This window comes from Anopheles arabiensis, chromosome 3 (genome assembly GCF_016920715.1).
Source record: "Anopheles arabiensis isolate DONGOLA chromosome 3, AaraD3, whole genome shotgun sequence".
NCBI lineage: Eukaryota > Metazoa > Arthropoda > Insecta > Diptera > Culicidae > Anopheles > Anopheles arabiensis.
The window spans coordinates 62,443,188-62,461,271 of record NC_053518.1 but is presented as its reverse complement, the minus strand read 5'-3'; the positions used below and the strand labels follow the sequence as shown (position 1 = coordinate 62,461,271).

The 18,084-nt window shown below is 41.6% G+C and overlaps 2 protein-coding genes across 2 annotated transcripts; one reads left to right on the top strand and one right to left on the bottom strand.

Annotated features, from left to right (window-relative positions):
* The first annotated feature begins 8,540 nt into the window (after window positions 1–8,540).
* LOC120901129 lies at window positions 8,541–13,594 on the top strand. The gene is made up of 4 exons (XM_040308837.1): window positions 8,541–8,644; window positions 8,716–8,936; window positions 9,000–9,258; window positions 13,546–13,594. The coding sequence occupies exons 1-4, from the start codon at window positions 8,568–8,570 to the stop codon at window positions 13,592–13,594; spliced, it is 606 nt and encodes a 201-aa protein (XP_040164771.1). The 5' UTR covers window positions 8,541–8,567.
* A 245-nt stretch (window positions 13,595–13,839) lies between these two features.
* LOC120901128 lies at window positions 13,840–16,128 on the bottom strand. Its single transcript, XM_040308836.1, has one exon. The coding sequence runs from the start codon at window positions 16,126–16,128 to the stop codon at window positions 13,840–13,842; it is 2,289 nt and encodes a 762-aa protein (XP_040164770.1).
* Window positions 16,129–18,084: the final 1,956 nt, after the last annotated feature.

The window sequence follows — 18,084 nt, the reverse complement described above, 5'->3', positions numbered from 1 at the left end:
TCGTAGTCACAGGATTTGACCACGAATAACGTTAAACATTTTGTTTAACCGTTTAAACTTTAAACTAATTTTGTTTTCATCGTACTTTAGACCCAACCGAGGCGATATTTCAGTCATTTTGCATGCATTTTAAGAATTGCGTCCAACCTGGGTTATAAGTAAAAACGTAAGTTTGGTAAAAACTACCAACTAGACGAATATTGTTCCAAAATTGATTTGTTTAGAAAATGTATGTGTTCATGGTTTTTTTTTAATCAAAACTTTAACAGATTGGCACAAAGCACCTGAAAGAATCATATCAGATTAATAAATTCAACAATCGCTAACGAGTTCATTGAAAAATTTATTTATTTTCATTAAACTAGTTAAAATGGCCCAGTTACAGGGCTATGCAACGTTTATCGGAAGGCATATAAAAATTGCACTTCAATTAACCATTTTGTTTTTGGATCCTTTGTGAAAGATTTTTTTCTGTGTGCTTATATTATTTATAACATATATTGCAGTATATGGATGCATGATTTTTAATTTTCTTTTACTTAATATTTTATTAAGTAAAAGAAAATTAAACTTAACTAATAAATTGTGGATCGTGTACCCAGCAGCAGGTTTACAGTGTTGGGGGCAGTAAGAAGTGTTGAGGCCCCTTACATGATTACTGGGGGGTACTCGGCATCTGTCTTTGATTATGTAACATTTCAACTTAAATTTGGTTGCTACCGGGGGGGGGGGGGGGGGGTGCTTAGGGTTCGTCTAGCGTGGGGCCCCAACGTCCATCACCCACGGGGCCCTCCTTGCTAATACAGTGCCATATTCTATCAACTGTTATGGATAATGGACTAAAGATTCCGGGGCCCCCCGCAATTGCTTACTTTGCTTACCGTTAAATACGCCACTGCGTGTACCCCTTGAAATAGATAATTTATGTATCAAAATTCACATTGTTTGCGATAAATTTACGTAACCTTTCGGATCAGATGTTCCAGGTAATATAAAGTTCCGTGGTATCTTGGCATATGCCTTACCGTACCCCGGGAATGTCTCATGCCGTATGTCGTATGACTCTCGCCGATGCAAAGCAGAAATTCTACGAACTCTTTCCGCTCTTCAGCATCTCGAATAGTCTAGCTTTCTGCACAAGCATGTTTTCCCGCAAATGCAATACCCTAAATTTGCCCCAAATCATGCTCCGCCGAATACACTGCTTCAGACCTTTACTGTACACGGATATTATAGGAACTGTGAGCGTCCAGGATGAGCGATAGCTTGAATGTAGAGTGTAGCGTGCTTTCCATGGTCAGCAGCAGAGTAGCAATTCCACTCGAAGCCACTGCGATTGTAATTTTCGATTAAATGAAAGAATAGTTTCGAGCATAAACGGATTTCCGATGCCACCAGGTCAATCAAGGAAAAAACCTGTCCATTGTGTGTCTCCTCTGGATTGTTCTGTCAAATCGTAGCTGTCCACTGCTGCGGTAATTTCATCGCACCCCGTTCATTGTTCGTTGTTCAATCGGTTCACGTTTACTAATATGTTGTCCAGCTCATCGATAGCAAAAGAGTGTTCCGCATCCACTAGGGAAAATATTTCGGCTGCGGATAAGGCGCATTGTAGAAAGTCTGGCAATATCTGCACAAAGTCGTCTAAATGCAGCATGGTCGGAAATATCGTAGCGCCTACCGCGGCTTCATTTCTCACAGATACTTATCAATGATTCCCAGCGCTTTGAGGTTCTCGAAAGCTCGCAGTATCTGATTCTGTTCGGAGTCTTCGACGGTGTACTGATCTTGATTTTGCAAGTGTAAATCTTCACAAAAGTGGTTCACGTTTCACGTTCACAATAAGAGAGGATAATGCGACATTTCCTCCACCAATATGAGGGCAAACAGGTGACGCAGATAATTGAACATTTGAAATGAGATTGATGCCTGTAGAGTCCTGAATATTTTGGTGTCGTCCTGCAGCAATCCAGACTTTAACAGTACACTATGCGGCCAATAACGATCAGCCAATAAGTCTGGCGGTGGCCCGCGATCCACTGGTTATCCGTACCAACATACCACGGAAGCTGCTGCAATTAATTTTAAGCTTAACTGTACTTTTTGAATCGTTATGCTGTTTAGATCACTTCATAAATATTACACAATTTCACATACGTGAGGGCGATATTCGTCTGTTCGTTTGACGAAAACATCCTTGTCGTCTTTCGTCCAACGCCTACATCGATGAATCGCTATGTCGGTGCAAAGTGTGCAAGAAAACCAACACGGTACAAAAATCATCCAAGCTATCCGCACCTAACATCAACTCACTAACCAACATCGTCTCACTATAGGAGTGAAAAAGTAACGCTCTATAGTGAGAGATTGAAAATGAGAACCTTTTTGTACAATTTGTTATAGGACTAGTTAATTTGGCCCGGTTACAGGGTTATGCAAGATAATTTCTGGGGTATATAATAACCTGCAGCAACGGATTTCTTAAAATACAACGCAAATTCCATGTGGTTTTTAATTCCCAGTGATGCATTAATCCCGAACCCATGTAATCCTGAAATTTTATAGAACTTATTCTGGTGCTGGAACTGATTCCATTCCCGTATAGGTATTATAATTAGTCATGAACCTGATCGTGGAACTGATCCTAACCCCTTACTGATCCTAACCCCTTACTGATCCTTTTTACTGATCCTGATCCATTCCGGTCGGGAAGTTGATCCCATTCCCATACCGGATCTGAAAAATATCTTGACCCTATAGGGTAAACGTACCTATAGTGGTGTAGTAATAATAGTGGTAGTATGGCTCCAAAATGTGATAATAAGATTATTAAGAACAATTAACTTATTTATTTCATTGTTTAATGTTCTCTGTTCTTTTAAAAAAGGCTATAAAAGTTAAATTTGGCCATTCCATTGCAGTGATAGAAACACAACATATTTTGTGAAATGTGTCAACATTCTTCCAAAATCCTTAGGATTTCAAAACTCATATTTTTGCTAACATTTTATATGACCACATAACAATGCAATTATTATTTTTTAACACAACTTTCGTGAAATGTTATTATTTACTAATATTTATTGCCTTTTGACCATATTTTCGCATTTTTATTTGTTTTTTTTTTACCATAGTGCCATTATAGGTACAAAAAACAGCCATGTTGCTATAGTGGTCATAATTATAAAATTAGTAAAAACCGAACATTTTAGATTTTTTTCCGCGATATTGTTAACATTTCGTATTGTTTACACTAAAGTAAGCAACGGAAATGAGTTTCCTGTAAGTAATTTACCAAAAAAGTCAAAAATTCTTACACTTACTGGTTTTTAAAGACTACAGTTATAAAGTTTTTTAGTTAATATTTCAATCACTAATCACACTTAATAGCTTTTTACGATCAAATTATGTAAGAAAACAATATTATGGATGTGATTCTTACTATTCATTTGAAAACAGCTTCAAACTAAGTTCCGTGTGTATTATACACAGTTTTTAGGTATCTTTGTTTACCAACACGATAGTAACACAATACGACGACTATAGGAACCATACCACCATTATAGGTACAACGAAGCAGTCACAAAAATATACTTTTTTTCGTAAATTTGTTGTGTTTGATGGTTAAAATGCTTGTGATTGCGAAGATAAAACATATTCCTATTGTTTTCTGTTAAAATATTCATAAATTTACCTTCCTGACACTTTAAATCTATTAAAGTACATTTGTACCCTTACATTGATATTTTTACCCTACCGGTACTTAAATTGTATATATATCGGTATAACAGCTCCAAAAACCGTACCGGCCTTGGAATTGATCCCAAACCCACACCAGAACCTACACTGAACCCATAACGGTCCTGGAACTGATCCTGACTCCATGCAGATCTTGCAACATATACATTTCGGTACTGGAACAGAACCCCCTACTGATCCTTGAAATGATTAAGATTCCATGTCTGTCATGGAACAGATCCTGATTCCTAGCCCAGATACTGCTTCCTTATATATTTCGGGACCTGAATAGTACCTGAATCTGATTCACTAATCGAACCACCCAGTCCAATTTTCCTATTTTTATCTCTTGTTGCATCGAGGGGTCCCGCGGTACTATCGTCAACTCGGACATTTTAATAACATGCCCGTCCCATGGACCGTCCCATGGACCGTCGCCCTAATCAAGGATTAACTATCCGGCTAAGTGGTACTAAGTATCGAAAGCCTGTATAGACCGGCATGTCCTGTTACTTTAGAAGGTTATTTGTTTCAGTTACTTTTTCGTATAAATGTTTTCGCAACGTTTTCATACATCCGGATCCAGTTCTTTGGACCACTGATTAGAACATTTTACTTACATGTAGTAGAAGACATTCTTTAGCTTTGCTTAAACCAAAAATTAAGCCCATGCATAGAAAAAGACCACGGAAAAAAGTTCAATTATTCAATTCTGACTGTAATTTGTATCATTGTTCTCCATACGTTTCAAAATACCAAAAACTAAGTCAGCGTTGCGTTTCCTATAGTCGATGTGGTTGCCATTGTATGGATGTAAACTAAGCAAAAAACATCCAAGCTACCGCTGGAAAGTAACGCTGATCAGCCTTTACTAGAATTTTTTATAGAGATGGTGCGTATTACCCCATGAACACCTGATTTAAATGTTAACAAAATATCCTAATTAATGCAAGCTCCTAGAACCAATAACATAAAAACATGCTGATAATACAGTAGTTGTTGGCAGAAGCAGGTGTCAGAACATTTCACAGCAATTCCTTTTGTGAATTTGTTTAAGGTTTGCTAAATGTCTTCTCCAATACATGTTCAAAGAACACGTGTATATTTCAACTACTTCAGATCGTCATTAAATCTAATATCTCGATACCAGTTACTGTTCCTAATCCTAATAATTTCTACAACGACAACTTGAAGAGATGGCACAGTATGTCGAAAAGAAAAAGACCAATCCATTGATGGTGTTGACGCCACAACTATAACGGTCAACTCAAACCGGCGTTATAAATGCGCAAGCAAATTCCAACTCACTGCAGTTTATCAAGATAACTGCCATGAAGGCTGCGGAAGTCAACAACAGAAAAAACATATGAAATAAAAGAAGAGAGTGACATGTAAATGGATCGAGTTGTGTTTTATTATTATTATTATTATTATTTATTAATCTTCAACGGGCCGTATGGCCTAATTAAGATGTAACAGTTCAATAAAAAAAAGAAAAAATACATAGCAAAAACAAGACTTGCATCGCAATTCACTGCGGCCACGGCAAAAGCCGGAGACGTTCCTTGAAGCACTGAGTTGAGATGTCGAAGTCGAAGCAATCCGAGACAGTGTTGAAGACAGCCGACATGCGGAACATAGGGTCTGACCGACCAGCACTGGAACGGGGTTGAGCGAGCCGTAGAGTTTCTCTAGACCTAAGTGGTCGGGATGGTGCATAGATATCGACTCAATGCAACAATGGCGATGAGTCGATATAGCCATTTAGCAATCCAGCGATGAAAGAACACTGTGCATTGCGTCTTCTAACCGAAAGAGGTTCAAGGCCTAGAAGACGGCACCGCGCAGCATACGGAGGAAGATTATTGCGATCCTGCCAGGGAAGTAGGCGTAGGGCATATCTCGTGAGCTTACGTTGAATCGCCTCAAGTCGAGCAATTGAAGAAGCGGTAGTTGGGCTCCAGACTACGCACGAATATTCCAGAACCGAACGAACGATACAGTTGTACACAGCTTTGATGCACATGGGGTTGCGGAATTCATTAGTTGTCCGGATAACCACGCCAAGTAATTGATTTCCTCTGGCTACAACGTCATCGATATGCTGTTTAAAGTTCAAACTAGAGTCAAGCAGAACGCCCAGGTCTTTGGCATGATTCTGTCGATTAACTGCAGTGCCGTCCATGAAGTAGGTCCCAGTCACTGGGCTCCTGCATCGACTAAAAGACACACAGTAGCATTTCTCGATGCAGATAGTCAGTCCATTACGCTTGCACCACGAACAGAAAATTTCGATGCAGTCTTGCAGGAATGTACAATCACCTGTGTTGTTAATAGGCGCAAAAATTTTTGCGTCGTCGGCAAACAGACTGATACTGTCGGGAGGTAAAGCGAGGGTAACATCGTTGATAAACAATATGAAGAGAAGCGGGCCAATGTTGCTTCCTTGTGGCACACCCGAGCTGCTGACTATTTCTTTGGACATGTGCTTTTCAATTTTCACGATGTATGTGCGATTAATTAGGTACGACTTAAGCCACTGTACGAGCGGGCTGGGAACTCCTAGCTTATCGAGTTTAGCGAGAAGAATTGCGTGCGGAAGAGAGTCGAATGCTGCTTTTAGATCTGTATAAATTGCATCGACTTGAGCTCCGGCATCAATTTGACTAGTGCAATAGGTTACAAATTCAACCAGGTTCGTGGTAGTCGACTTTTTTGGCACGAATCCATGTTGATACGGACTTAGGTAGCTGCGGCATGCATGTAGCAGATTTTTGTATATCACTAGTTCGAACACCTTGGCAATGGCACATAAGGATGTAATACCCCGGTAGTTGATGGCATCTGTCCTGTCGCCCTTTTTGTAAATAGGAACCATCCAAGATTTCCTCCATGCTTTGGGAAAGTAGCCATTGGCCAACAAGTAAAACCGCAGAAATATCACCAGATTTAATATCTAATCATCAGATGGATCATGTTATATTTTCAGTCTAATGTTTATTTCTTGATCGAACAGAAAAGCCTTATACATGTCCCACACACTTAAAAATATTTCACGATCTCGGTTAAAAAAACTGCCGACATTCGTCGGCTCTTTCGATTCTTGCTGATATTTCAGTTGAAAATTTCCCATTGCCGATAATCAGTACCATTTAAAACTGAAATATCAGTTAAATAAATATTTCAACCGAAACTCGGCAACACAACATACCGATTACGTACGTTAAAACTGCTGTCACCAAGGTCATCCGTCAAAATAACCGAAATTTCGGCTATGCTATTTGAGTTAGCCGAGGCTCGGTTTTCTATCTGTCATTCATCATTTTGTCGATGCAGAAACCTTTCGCAGTGATTTTGTGTTATAAAATTAATAGTGTGAAAAATAAATGAAAATATGACACCCAGCATGAAGAAACCGATCATCAGTAGCGTACGATCGGACACGGGTGGGCTAGGAAGCTCTGTCAACGCACGTAGCCAGTGCACATAAGATCGTCGCTCGAAGCAGTCCTTATCCAAGGATTACCGGATGCTAGTCCGATTGGACCAAACTTTGCCGGCCCGTTCGGACTTCCAGGTTTCATTTCCAGTTACCTTCACGAGGTAAATATCCAAATACTCGACCACGTGACTTCTAATCAGGGTTCACTCAGGCTTGTTTCACTCTGCCCGCTTTACAGAACCGTGTCTGTACCGGTGCCCGCTCCATGCGCGGCCCATCTTCCTGCACCTTTACTACATCCAGACGCTGAACACCATCTGGTGTTGTACCGGCGCCCGTCCCTGCGCTTCCCATCCCACCACAACTCTCATAATGGGGGGGGTGACTTCCTGCCGTCCAACTACAGATACGATGGTAGCATCATGCTGAAAAAAATGTACACCGGCAATCAGCATGGGCTCAGGCTGCTATGGCTATGGCTCAATAAATAATTGTTTTTGTTTTTATAACTCAAACTAACTTTTTATCCAAATAAAACCACTAAAATAAAAAAAAGATTGTTTTTATAATTAGCTGAAATCTCGGATTGCTCTAACCGAAAATCTCGGTTAAACGTAAACGTCAAAACAAAATGTCAATTGCATTTTAACCGAGATTTCGGCAACAGAAATTTAACCGAGATCTTTGCCGAGATCTCAGTTGTGCAGATCTCGGTAAAAATTAACCGAGATTCGGCAAAAAGTTTTAAGTGTGCATATTTCAAAAACGTTTTGTCTTACATTTCTTCTCCAATTACTTCCAGACACAAAATCTATAACGCAAACCACGAGAATCACACTGCAAAATGCCGAAAAATGTCAACCATACACTCAATATATTGAGAGACTTGTTGGATACTCCGTTATCGATCAACATATTTGTGCATTTTATGAATTCGAAGAACACTGGGTATGTGTAGCTATGCTGAAACGCTATCTCTTTTAGCTGTTTAAAGCGAATATTAAATGTACATTCTTTACAATTACAATTTACAACAATATTTACATTACATCACGTTGTTGCTTATTGTTTCTATTTTTTTAGCGACTGAGAGATGGTATAATGTATGTGGATTTGATTTATGATAACCACATCGTTCCATTTGTGATTGGAAGTGCCTCATTTGTCCCGAACGGTGGTTTACATAGACTACAGGGATTCACCCAATTGTTCAAATTTGGTGACTGGATAGCCGAAACCATGCGCGAGAGGGGAGGGGTAGATTTATCGTTTAACCCATTGATTTGTGCCAAGCGCCATTTAGAATATCGACGTCAAAATAACAACACATCACTTTATGGTCCAATCATTACTGTTGACTCCACGGTATCCATTCACAGCCACCCCGATGCACCTCACACAAAGATTTGTGCAGGAGTGCAAAGATTCCGTGATCACATTGGCACAGTGTGCGAGCAATTTAATGTGAGTAGTAGGTTGGAATCTCATCTATGATGGTTTCTAGAAATCGTGCTAATCTAATGATATCTTTCTAGGTCTTATATTTCCAGAGTTGTTTTAGCCGATGGATCATTCATTACGATCCGAGATATCATTATTCATCCCGACTACTCGGACGATTCTCTCTACAGTAATATAGCCATTTTAAAGCTTATCTCGGAAGCATCTGTAACTCCTATCGAAATAGCACCATATTACTCAAAACACGATAAAATTACATTGTACGCTAGTGTGATCAATGGCGACCAATCAAAAAGTAAGCAGGATTGAGATCATTTATCAAACAGCATATGATCGTGCATTTTCTTTTATTTTACAGATAACAAGTTCTTCGCCGTCGATGGACTTAACGTGCAGTTCAGTTACGAATGTAACCCATCGGACGAGCATCGTTCTCGACTTTTGAAAGGATTGCATCCTGAACATATGTGTCTACAGAACAATCATACGCTTGTTCCGGGTAGCTGCGAGGCACACCCAGGTTCAGCTGTATTTTGGTATCGTAATGATAAAAAATACTTGCTGGGTTTGTACATGCATGGGGAAAACTGTGCCGTTGGAGATCAAGCGCTCGGACTGTATGTGTATGCATACAATGCCTGGGTCCACTCAGTTCTAGATACACCATTGCAAAAATCTCACGACTAAGTTTGTCCAATTTGACGTAAACATATAAACCATATAATCTGTCCCAATATATCCAAAAGTGTAGGAAAACGTTTTCTCATATTTGACTGCAGTAGCAGAGCAATTGTGTTCTGCCCTCGAAATTTCGAATCCCAGAAAGAAGATGATCATGCAAGTCAATAAAAAATCGGTGTTAACTAAAAATAGTAATCAAACATTCTTGATCGATTCAACGACAACACTTGAAGTGTGAGGCCGCGGGGCCATGGGCATTCTCAGCGCTCATTTTCTCAAGCACTCATGAGTGCTTTTGAGAAATCCTCGTTCTCAGCGTTTGTCGAATCGGAACAAAATCAGTTTTGAGAATCTTTAAGAATCTTTGAGAAAGTTGACGATGCAGCGATCGGCTAACTGAAATATAAGCAATTGTGCTATTTGTTTTTGGTAATCACTTTGGAAAATGTATTCAATATTTATAATTGAAAAAAATTAAAAAAACCTGCGATCAAAAACATATTTTCTATTTAAAGCTCCAAATAAAATTTTAGTGACTTTATCAGTTTCTCAGAGTGAGAAAAATTGACAACGGCCACGAGCTCACGTCTGAGAACAAGTTTTGAGTGCTTGAGAAACTTAAATGAGTGTTTGAGAATGTTTTCTCAGCTTGAGAAAGCCCCATGGCCCCGCGTCCTGACGCAACAAGAGAAACGAATTCGCGGTTCGGAACAGCATGAATCCGATTTACTATTTCGTTTCCCAAATAAAACTGCAACGTTGATAGAAGGATTTTCATTTTAATATCTGTGGTATCTCACTCAAATTATTTGGTTATTAATTCAAATACAGATCAATCGCATTCGTAAAGAGGATGATATGCTCTTCAAAACAAGAGCGATACGGTCTCTTTTAATAAACCCTCTACCTCTACTCATTTTTCAGCATCGTTATACATCGCCTACCACAACTATATGGACAGTCGTTTTTCGTAATTTGCGGAAAACCATTAGTGATAGATAAAAACAGTGAATGTATATGTTGTGCAGAATACTATTTCACATCTTCGTATATTGTTTTCAAATTTTTGAAACATATTTTTACACGACTTATGACGAAAAAACAAATTTATGGTCGTACCATAACTAGGGTAAACGTACCTATAGTGGTGCTAGTACCAATAGTGGTGGTACTAAAATGCGTCTCATACGATAAATTAACAGTAGTGAAGGTATTTACGATAGTGTGAAATGTTCTCTAGCCTTTTACAAAGGATTTTAAAATGAAATGGGGCCATTCCGTTTCTTAGTGACCGAAAAATCCATTATTTTGTGAAAGGTATCAACATTTTTCCAAAATCTTCAGGATTTCATAACGATACTCATATTTTTGTTGACGTTCTAAACGACCACATAACAACGCAATTATTAGTTTTTTTAAAACATAATTGTTATTCAATGATATTGTTTTATTCAAATTCATTGGCTTTTGACCATATTTACGTATTTTTTAAGTGTATTTTACGATAGTGCCATTACAGGTACACCAAACAGGCATGTTCCTATAGTGGTCCTAGTTCTAAAATCAATAAAAATAGGTAATTTTAGGATTTTTTCGACGAAATTTTGACATGTCGTACTGTTTTCATTAAAATAAGCAACAAAAATGAGTTTTCTGTAAGTAATTTACCAAACAAAGGCCAAAATTTGCTTATTTGGCTGAATGAAAAATCGACTTCAAATCAAGCAAACTCTTCTGGGTATGGATTAACGACAGGTGTTATTCAGTACTTTAGTCAATATTTTCATCAACCGAATTAATACATTTTTTACGATCAAATCACGAAAGAAATCATTATTATGGCAGTAATGCTTGCTATTCACACGAAAACAGCTTCAAAACTAAGTGTCATTGATATTATACACTGTTTTGAGGAATCCTTGTTTACCACCACTATAGCAACACAATACGACGACTATAGGAACCATACCACCATTATAGGTACAACGAAGCAATCACAAAAATATGTATTTTTTCGTAAATTTAATGTGTTTCATGGTAAAAATCGTTGTGATTGCGACGATAAAACATATTCCAACTGTTATGTGTTAAAATATTCAGAAATTGTCTTTCCTGGCACTTTAAATCCATTAAAACACATCTATACCACCACAAATTGCACCACTATTGGTACATTTACCCTATAAAGACACTTTAAAAAACAGGTATTATGTGCTAACTAACGCATTTAAAAATCGTTAAAAAATATAAATAACATATTCTACATAGGTTTTACAAAAATACATTTTTGAACGATTTTTAAAAAGTGTTTTTATAACTTATTTTAAGGTTTTATAAGTTTTACAAGAGTAATTATCAAAATATACTTTTTTCGAATATCAAAAAATTTCACAACATTTTTTTTTGCCTGTAATGATTGTTTTGAAAATGCAAACCAAAGTATGTAAATTTTTATTTAAAAAATATGTTGAAATTGCCATGAGAACCTTATAAATTTTGTGAACAACGGTTCAAATCTGAACCGATCAAACAAAAGCGACACAAAAAGCTCAACAACGATTTTTTAGCAGAATCTAAATATTTGCTGCTGTTACATGCATAGTTTAGGAATGTAATCCTAATCTGATATTTTTTGCCTCCCACCACCCACTTCACCATCGATGTTCTCTTAGGCGGCTACAAAATCGCCGATAGCCGTCTGCTTGTAAAGTTTAGTCGTGAATTCGTTAGGTAGTTTATGAGCCTAAATAAGGACTGGCTGAATTAGTGATGTGGTATTTACATGTGTTGCGCGTTAGCACAACGCCCGGCCTGCAGATAAATAATTTACCAAAAAAAACGGCTTTTTTAAGTAATTCAGGATTATTTTATTATGCCTTTAACAGCACAAAATTTAGTAACCGAGAGAGTGAAAAACTAAAAATTCGTCCGTTTCCACGCAGGTCCGGGATCAAAAATAAAGCCCTATTTCGCAGTCCATGCGGTCACCGGCTATCCGTCAAACGCTCGGTCGATCCCTTTCGTTCAGTCCGAACGTTTATCGTCCAGTCCGAGACCTCTAGCGGCCGCTAGCTAAAATACGGACGCTCCTTGTCGATCCTCGAACGATCGCGTCGTCACCATAAGTGACAGTCCACCAGGCGTTTCGACGTCGTCAAACGATAACCCTCGGCGCGACGTTCAGCGATACCAGCTTCACCACTGGCCTCTCCAGCATCGTTCCTTTCGCTGTTTTGATGACGACCCGACGAATGACTCCGTTTTTGGAAGGGACTACGCGTTCCACCCTTCCTCTCGGCCAACAGTTTCGCGGGCTGTTTTCGTCCACGATTAAGACAACATCTCCGGTCTCGATAGGCTTGCACGACTCGAACCATTTCGTCCTTCTAACCAGGGTGGGGAGGTAGGTTTTGATCCACTTCTTCCAGAGCTCGTTCATTTTAGCCTGTACAGCTCTCCAGTTTTGTTTCAAGCCTGCTGGCGAATCATCAGGCTTCACCAAGGGCTTCATTCCTGCGGAAGAACCTAACAAAAAATGGTTGGGAGTTAACGGTTCCTCATCCTCACCGTCGAATGGAACGTGTGTAAGTGGCCGAGAATTGAGCATGTTCTCGACTTCGATCAATGCTGCCGACAAGACCGCTTCCGTAGGATGCCTCTCCGTGAGGGTGCGCGACAGCATTCTCTTGACCGATTGGATCATCCTTTCCCATGATCCTCCAAAGTGTGGGGCTGCGGGGGGTTAAACTTCCACACCGGATCGGGCGATCTGAATTCATTTAAAATCGCCGAATCAACACGTTCCGCAGCTTCCTTTAATTCACGATCGGCGCCCACGAAATTCGTTCCACGATCGGAGACTATTTCGATTGGTGTTCCGCGGCGTGCCATGAAGCTCCGAACTGCCATCAAGCAGTCACTCGTAGACAGGGATTGCACAAGCTCGATGTGGACGGCTCGAACCGTCAAGCACGTGAACAAAACACCCCACCGTTTTTCCGTCTTTCGGCCGTTCACGATTACCATCGGACCGAAATAATCAATGCCCGTATATGAAAAGGGCCTAGAGAATGCAGCAAGACGAGCAGCAGGTAATACGCACATTTCCGGGGACGCTGGCTTTGCGTATAACAATGTGCATGGTCGGCATTGCAGGCGTACGTGTCTACACACAGATCGGAGAGCCGGTATATCAAAGCGTTGTCTCACTTCGTTCACTACAGTTTCTTGGCGGCCGTGCTTATAACGACGGTGGACATCGTCAACGATTAACTCGGAAACACGATGTCGTCTCGGTAGCAGAATAGGTCGCTTCCTCCCGGGGTCGACGTAACGGCAACGATCGATCCTTCCGCTCAATCTCAGCAAACCGTCCTCGTCCATATAGGAGCTTCGTTTGAACAACAAACTGCTTCTGGGAATCGGACTTTTCCACGACGGTGTTGTTGAGTTTTCCCTTGCCTCCCAGAGTATGGCATATTCATCGGTAAAAGCGTTCCTCTGAACGTCTCGCAGAATTACCGTTTCAGCCCGCTGGATTTCGTCGCGGTAACTTTATTAGGCTTGTTAGGATTTGTCACTGGAAACACTGGAAGATACCATTTCCTAGGGTAGAAGGTTTTCAGCTCATCCTCTCTTATCGGTCTGGCATAGCCCTTTTCCAAGTAGTCCTCTAGTATCTCGTTAATTTTCTCCGCAAGGCTCGTATCTCGGCTCATCTTACGCTCCAGACACTCCATCCTAGATAGAGCCATTTGACGGTTTTCCGGCATGAAAACGTTGTCGCTCCGCCAGAGTAAGCCCGTGGTGTACCGCCCGTCGACGTGTTTTGTGTTGTTTTGCAGAATCGACATCGCACGTTGATCCTCCTTCGACAACAAAGGCTCCTTCGCAGGACCATAACCTTCCACTTCGAAGTACGCTGCCATCATACGATCTGCCCGTGAGGTCTCTCCTTGGCAATCGCATACGTGGTAGCTAGACTCCGGCTGCACAATGGATGTGTCGTTAGCGTTATCCGTGCATTTGCCAAAAATGAGCCATCCCAAACGCGTCTTCGTAGCTGTAGGTTGTCCTGGCTGTCCTTCTATAGTTTTCAAAGGTCTGGTCAATCTGTAATGGTCGATACCGATTAGTAAACGAGGAGAAACAGCCTCATACGAGGCAGCTGGAATCGCCTGCAAATGCTTATATTTCCGCTTCAACTCGTTCACATCGACCGATTGGATAGGGAGCGATAACCGGCTGACTGTACGCACGTCGGCCATCGAAAATGCGGATGCATTTTCTTCAGCACTGGATACTTGCACCGCTACCCTTTCCGAATCACGTTCATCGCGTCGCTCTCCCGCACTGTACTGCAAACACAACGGGTCAAGAACGCCGCTAACCCCAAGTTGCCTGGCGAGCTCCTGCTCCATCAACGTCACCGTCGACCCCTCGTCTAACAGCGCATGCGTGAAAATTGGACCACTCTCACCGTGCAGCTTTACCGGCACGTAACGCAGCAATGTACCATCGGAGCGCGTTCCATGATGATTTATCTCCACGCGTTCCTCGCTGGTGACACGATGCAACTTCCGGTGATGCTTAGCGACGCATCCTTGGACACCACAGTCGTCACGCTTCGAGCACGGGCCGTAGTGCTTGCCCAAACATCGTTTGCACAACTTCAAGGTGCGCACCTTGTCCCACCTATCAGCAACGCTTAACCGGTTAAACACCCGACACACCGCGATCGTACCGCACGTATCACTGTTACACAACGCGCACTCTCGATGCCTATTGGGCTGGGGCTGATGCGTCTCCACGTGTTGCGCATGCACTTGTCGCGTTGTCGTCTTCTTCTTCAGCTGCGGAGGAGTTACCGCCATTGCTCCATCCGTCGCCTTCTGAATCCAGGCACCGAACTCGCTCATCGTCACACTTTTTAGCTCCTGACTATGCATGCCCCAGCTCCAGCGCAGATATGCCGGCATACGGTCCACCAGCTCTTGAAGCAGCGCTGCATCGTACAATCTGTCAGAAGTTCCGCTTGCCTTTATAGTTGAACATATTTCAGCAACTAAATCGCCGTATTCGATAAAACTATCGAGTCGCTCAGACTTAATCGGCGGTGATTCGCGAATTTGTTCGAGCAACGTATTCACTAACACATCCGGTCGCCCGTATGATTTTTCAAGCGCGCTCAATATTTCCTCCAGATTGTCAGCGTGCCGGAGACGGCCTTGCACCGTTCGTAGTGCTTTTCCCCGTAACGCTCCTTGCAATCGAAGGATATTTTCGTCTTCGGTAAACCCAAACGATCTTCGAAAGTTAGACAGAAATATCGGCCATTCCTCGGGATTCCCATTGAATGAAGGGAGTTCATAGCGCACTGCTTGACGGGCTGCTATTTGGCTTTGGCTCAGGTCACCTTCTTCGTTGACCGAAATCCGTTTAGCCGTTGAGCAAGGAAGCGATTCCCCGGGCGAAAACGAGGTTCGCTCGCTGCTCTTACTGAGCCGAGCTACTTCCGCATCCTTCTCCCGTATCAAAGCTAACGCTTTCTCCGTCGTGGCTTTAAGAGCCTCCATCTCTCTCTTCAAGCGCGCTATCTCGTCGTCTTTCTTGCCGCTCGCTAGTTTGGTCTTCACTTCGCACTCCGCACACCACCATGCCCTCGTCTCTACCGTTTTATCCACGTGCGCACACTCGTAATGGTACCATTTATCGCAAAAATCGCACTGCAATAACGAATCTACCGAATCCGCCTTATCGCACACCGCACACGTAAAGTCCGCGATCACTGCACTTTCCTCTTGCATTTTTGCACTACACGATTCGGATGCGTTGGCTGTGTATTTGTATGTGCGTGTACCTTACCGAACAGTCCTTTGTTCTCAGCGCTTACCGCGTGGTATAATAGAGCAAGTAGAGAACGAGCCGAATTTGCACAGCTCGTGTGAGAGGAATTTAGAAGAATTATAAGACTGATTTTTTAAATAGAATTTTAGCTGAATTTTTAGAATGTTGCGCGTTAGCACAACGCCCGGCCTGCAGATAAATAATTTACCAAAAAAAACGGCTTTTTTAAGTAATTCAGGATTATTTTATTATGCCTTTAACAGCACAAAATTTAGTAACCGAGAGAGTGAAAAACTAAAAATTCGTCCGTTTCCACGCAGGTCCGGGATCAAAAATAAAGCCCTATTTCGCAGTCCATGCGGTCACCGGCTATCCGTCAAACGCTCGGTCGATCCCTTTCGTTCAGTCCGAACGTTTATCGTCCAGTCCGAGACCTCTAGCGGCCGCTAGCTAAAATACGGACGCTCCTTGTCGATCCTTGAACGATCGCGTCGTCACCATAAGTGACAACATGTATTAGATAAGTTTTTGGAAGCCGGTGAGAATATGTGCAAAGAGTAATACTCTAGGTCTATTGCAATTGAATATAGTGTTCGTCTGCACTTCCTCCAAAACATTTACGAGCGCCTTTCTTGCGGCCTAAGAGAACATCGAAGGTGAAGTGGGTTAAACACAATTTTTAACGACTCTGGTTAATTTTTAACGACTGTTAATTTAAAACCATTTCTTTCGCGATACCGGCTATTGTTTTATCTCCCTCTCCCCACGAGACGATTGATTTGAAACACTGCCCGAGTCCCTCTCGGGCAAATCACTGAATGGGTTACTCAAGAAACACCTTCTCAATCTACTAGCCATTTACTGGATATCCCACCTTTTGTTTATTTTTTCCAGTATAACAACTGTAGCATCCATGCTATCGCATACCCGCTTAAAGCATGTTTATTTTTTCCAGTATAACAACTGTAGCATCCATGCTATCGCATACCCGCTTAAAGTATGAATGCTAACAGCCGGGTAAAACACTGCACATGCGTCCAGTGCTTTACTGCACACGCGGTTCCGTGTTTTACCATGGTGGTCGCACCACCCAAGCTGGAAATAAACAAGGAAGACCTCCAAAGTAGGTCATAAATAAGGAAGAACAATTAGCATAAGAAACGCATTAGACCTTAAGCAAAACATTGTAAATTGTAAAAGCCCACCAGGAAGGCGACCCTTTTGACAAACATGCGTTTGTCAAAGCGCATCAAGTTGCGAAAGAGAAAGTTACAAGCGTAAACATCTGGTGGACAAATGTGCGCTAGCTTTCTTAAGATGGTAGTATAAATAAAGCTATCAGAACGGACAGAAGGTCAGTTCTGATCGGACATAGGATCGTACATCTTGTCCCTTCAACTCACTTATGAGCAGTATTGTCCCCCTACCCAAGGTAAGGCTTTACTGTCTCCAACAAACGCACCGTGTATCAGCTAGCCGGTCAGCAAAACCCCAATCCGAAAGGTTAACGTATGCTAGGTGGCATAACGTCGTTCCCACGGTTTAGTGTTACTTCGGTAACAATTCTGGAAGTCCGCTTTTTACCTGACGCATCACATTGATTTCAATTGTTACGCAAGGTCAAGTTCGATTAGTTTACCGCGCCAATCGCGAAGTGCTAACTCAGCGCTGCCACCAGGCCTATGACGCGAACCCGTACCGAACCAACAACAATAATTCCCATCGCCACACAACTTATAAATCACAAAAATGATCAGCACATTATAGTGAAGTTATTATACTACCATATATCGCAGGTCGGTGTTGGTCTTCACCGGAACCAGCCGCTTACGAGAATGCTCCGTCAGACCGCATGGACAAGCGAAAGTATATACATTTAGAAATTTGTTACTAGCTGGCCCGACAAACTGAACCAT

Excerpts from the sequence above, each read along its gene's own strand:
- LOC120901128 (XM_040308836.1), bottom strand. The coding sequence starts at position 16,128 with ATGCAAGAGGAAAGTGCAGTGATCGCGGACTTTACGTGTGCGGTGTGC.
- LOC120901129 (XM_040308837.1), top strand. The coding sequence starts at position 8,568 with ATGCACCTCACACAAAGATTTGTGCAGGAGTGCAAAGATTCCGTGATC. Across the intron at positions 8,645-8,715 it reads CAGTGTGCGAGCAATTTAAT|GTCTTATATTTCCAGAGTTG; the intron begins GTGAGTAGTAGG and ends ATATCTTTCTAG. Across the intron at positions 9,259-13,545 it reads GGAGATCAAGCGCTCGGACT|TTTCTTGGCGGCCGTGCTTA; the intron begins GTATGTGTATGC and ends CGTTCACTACAG.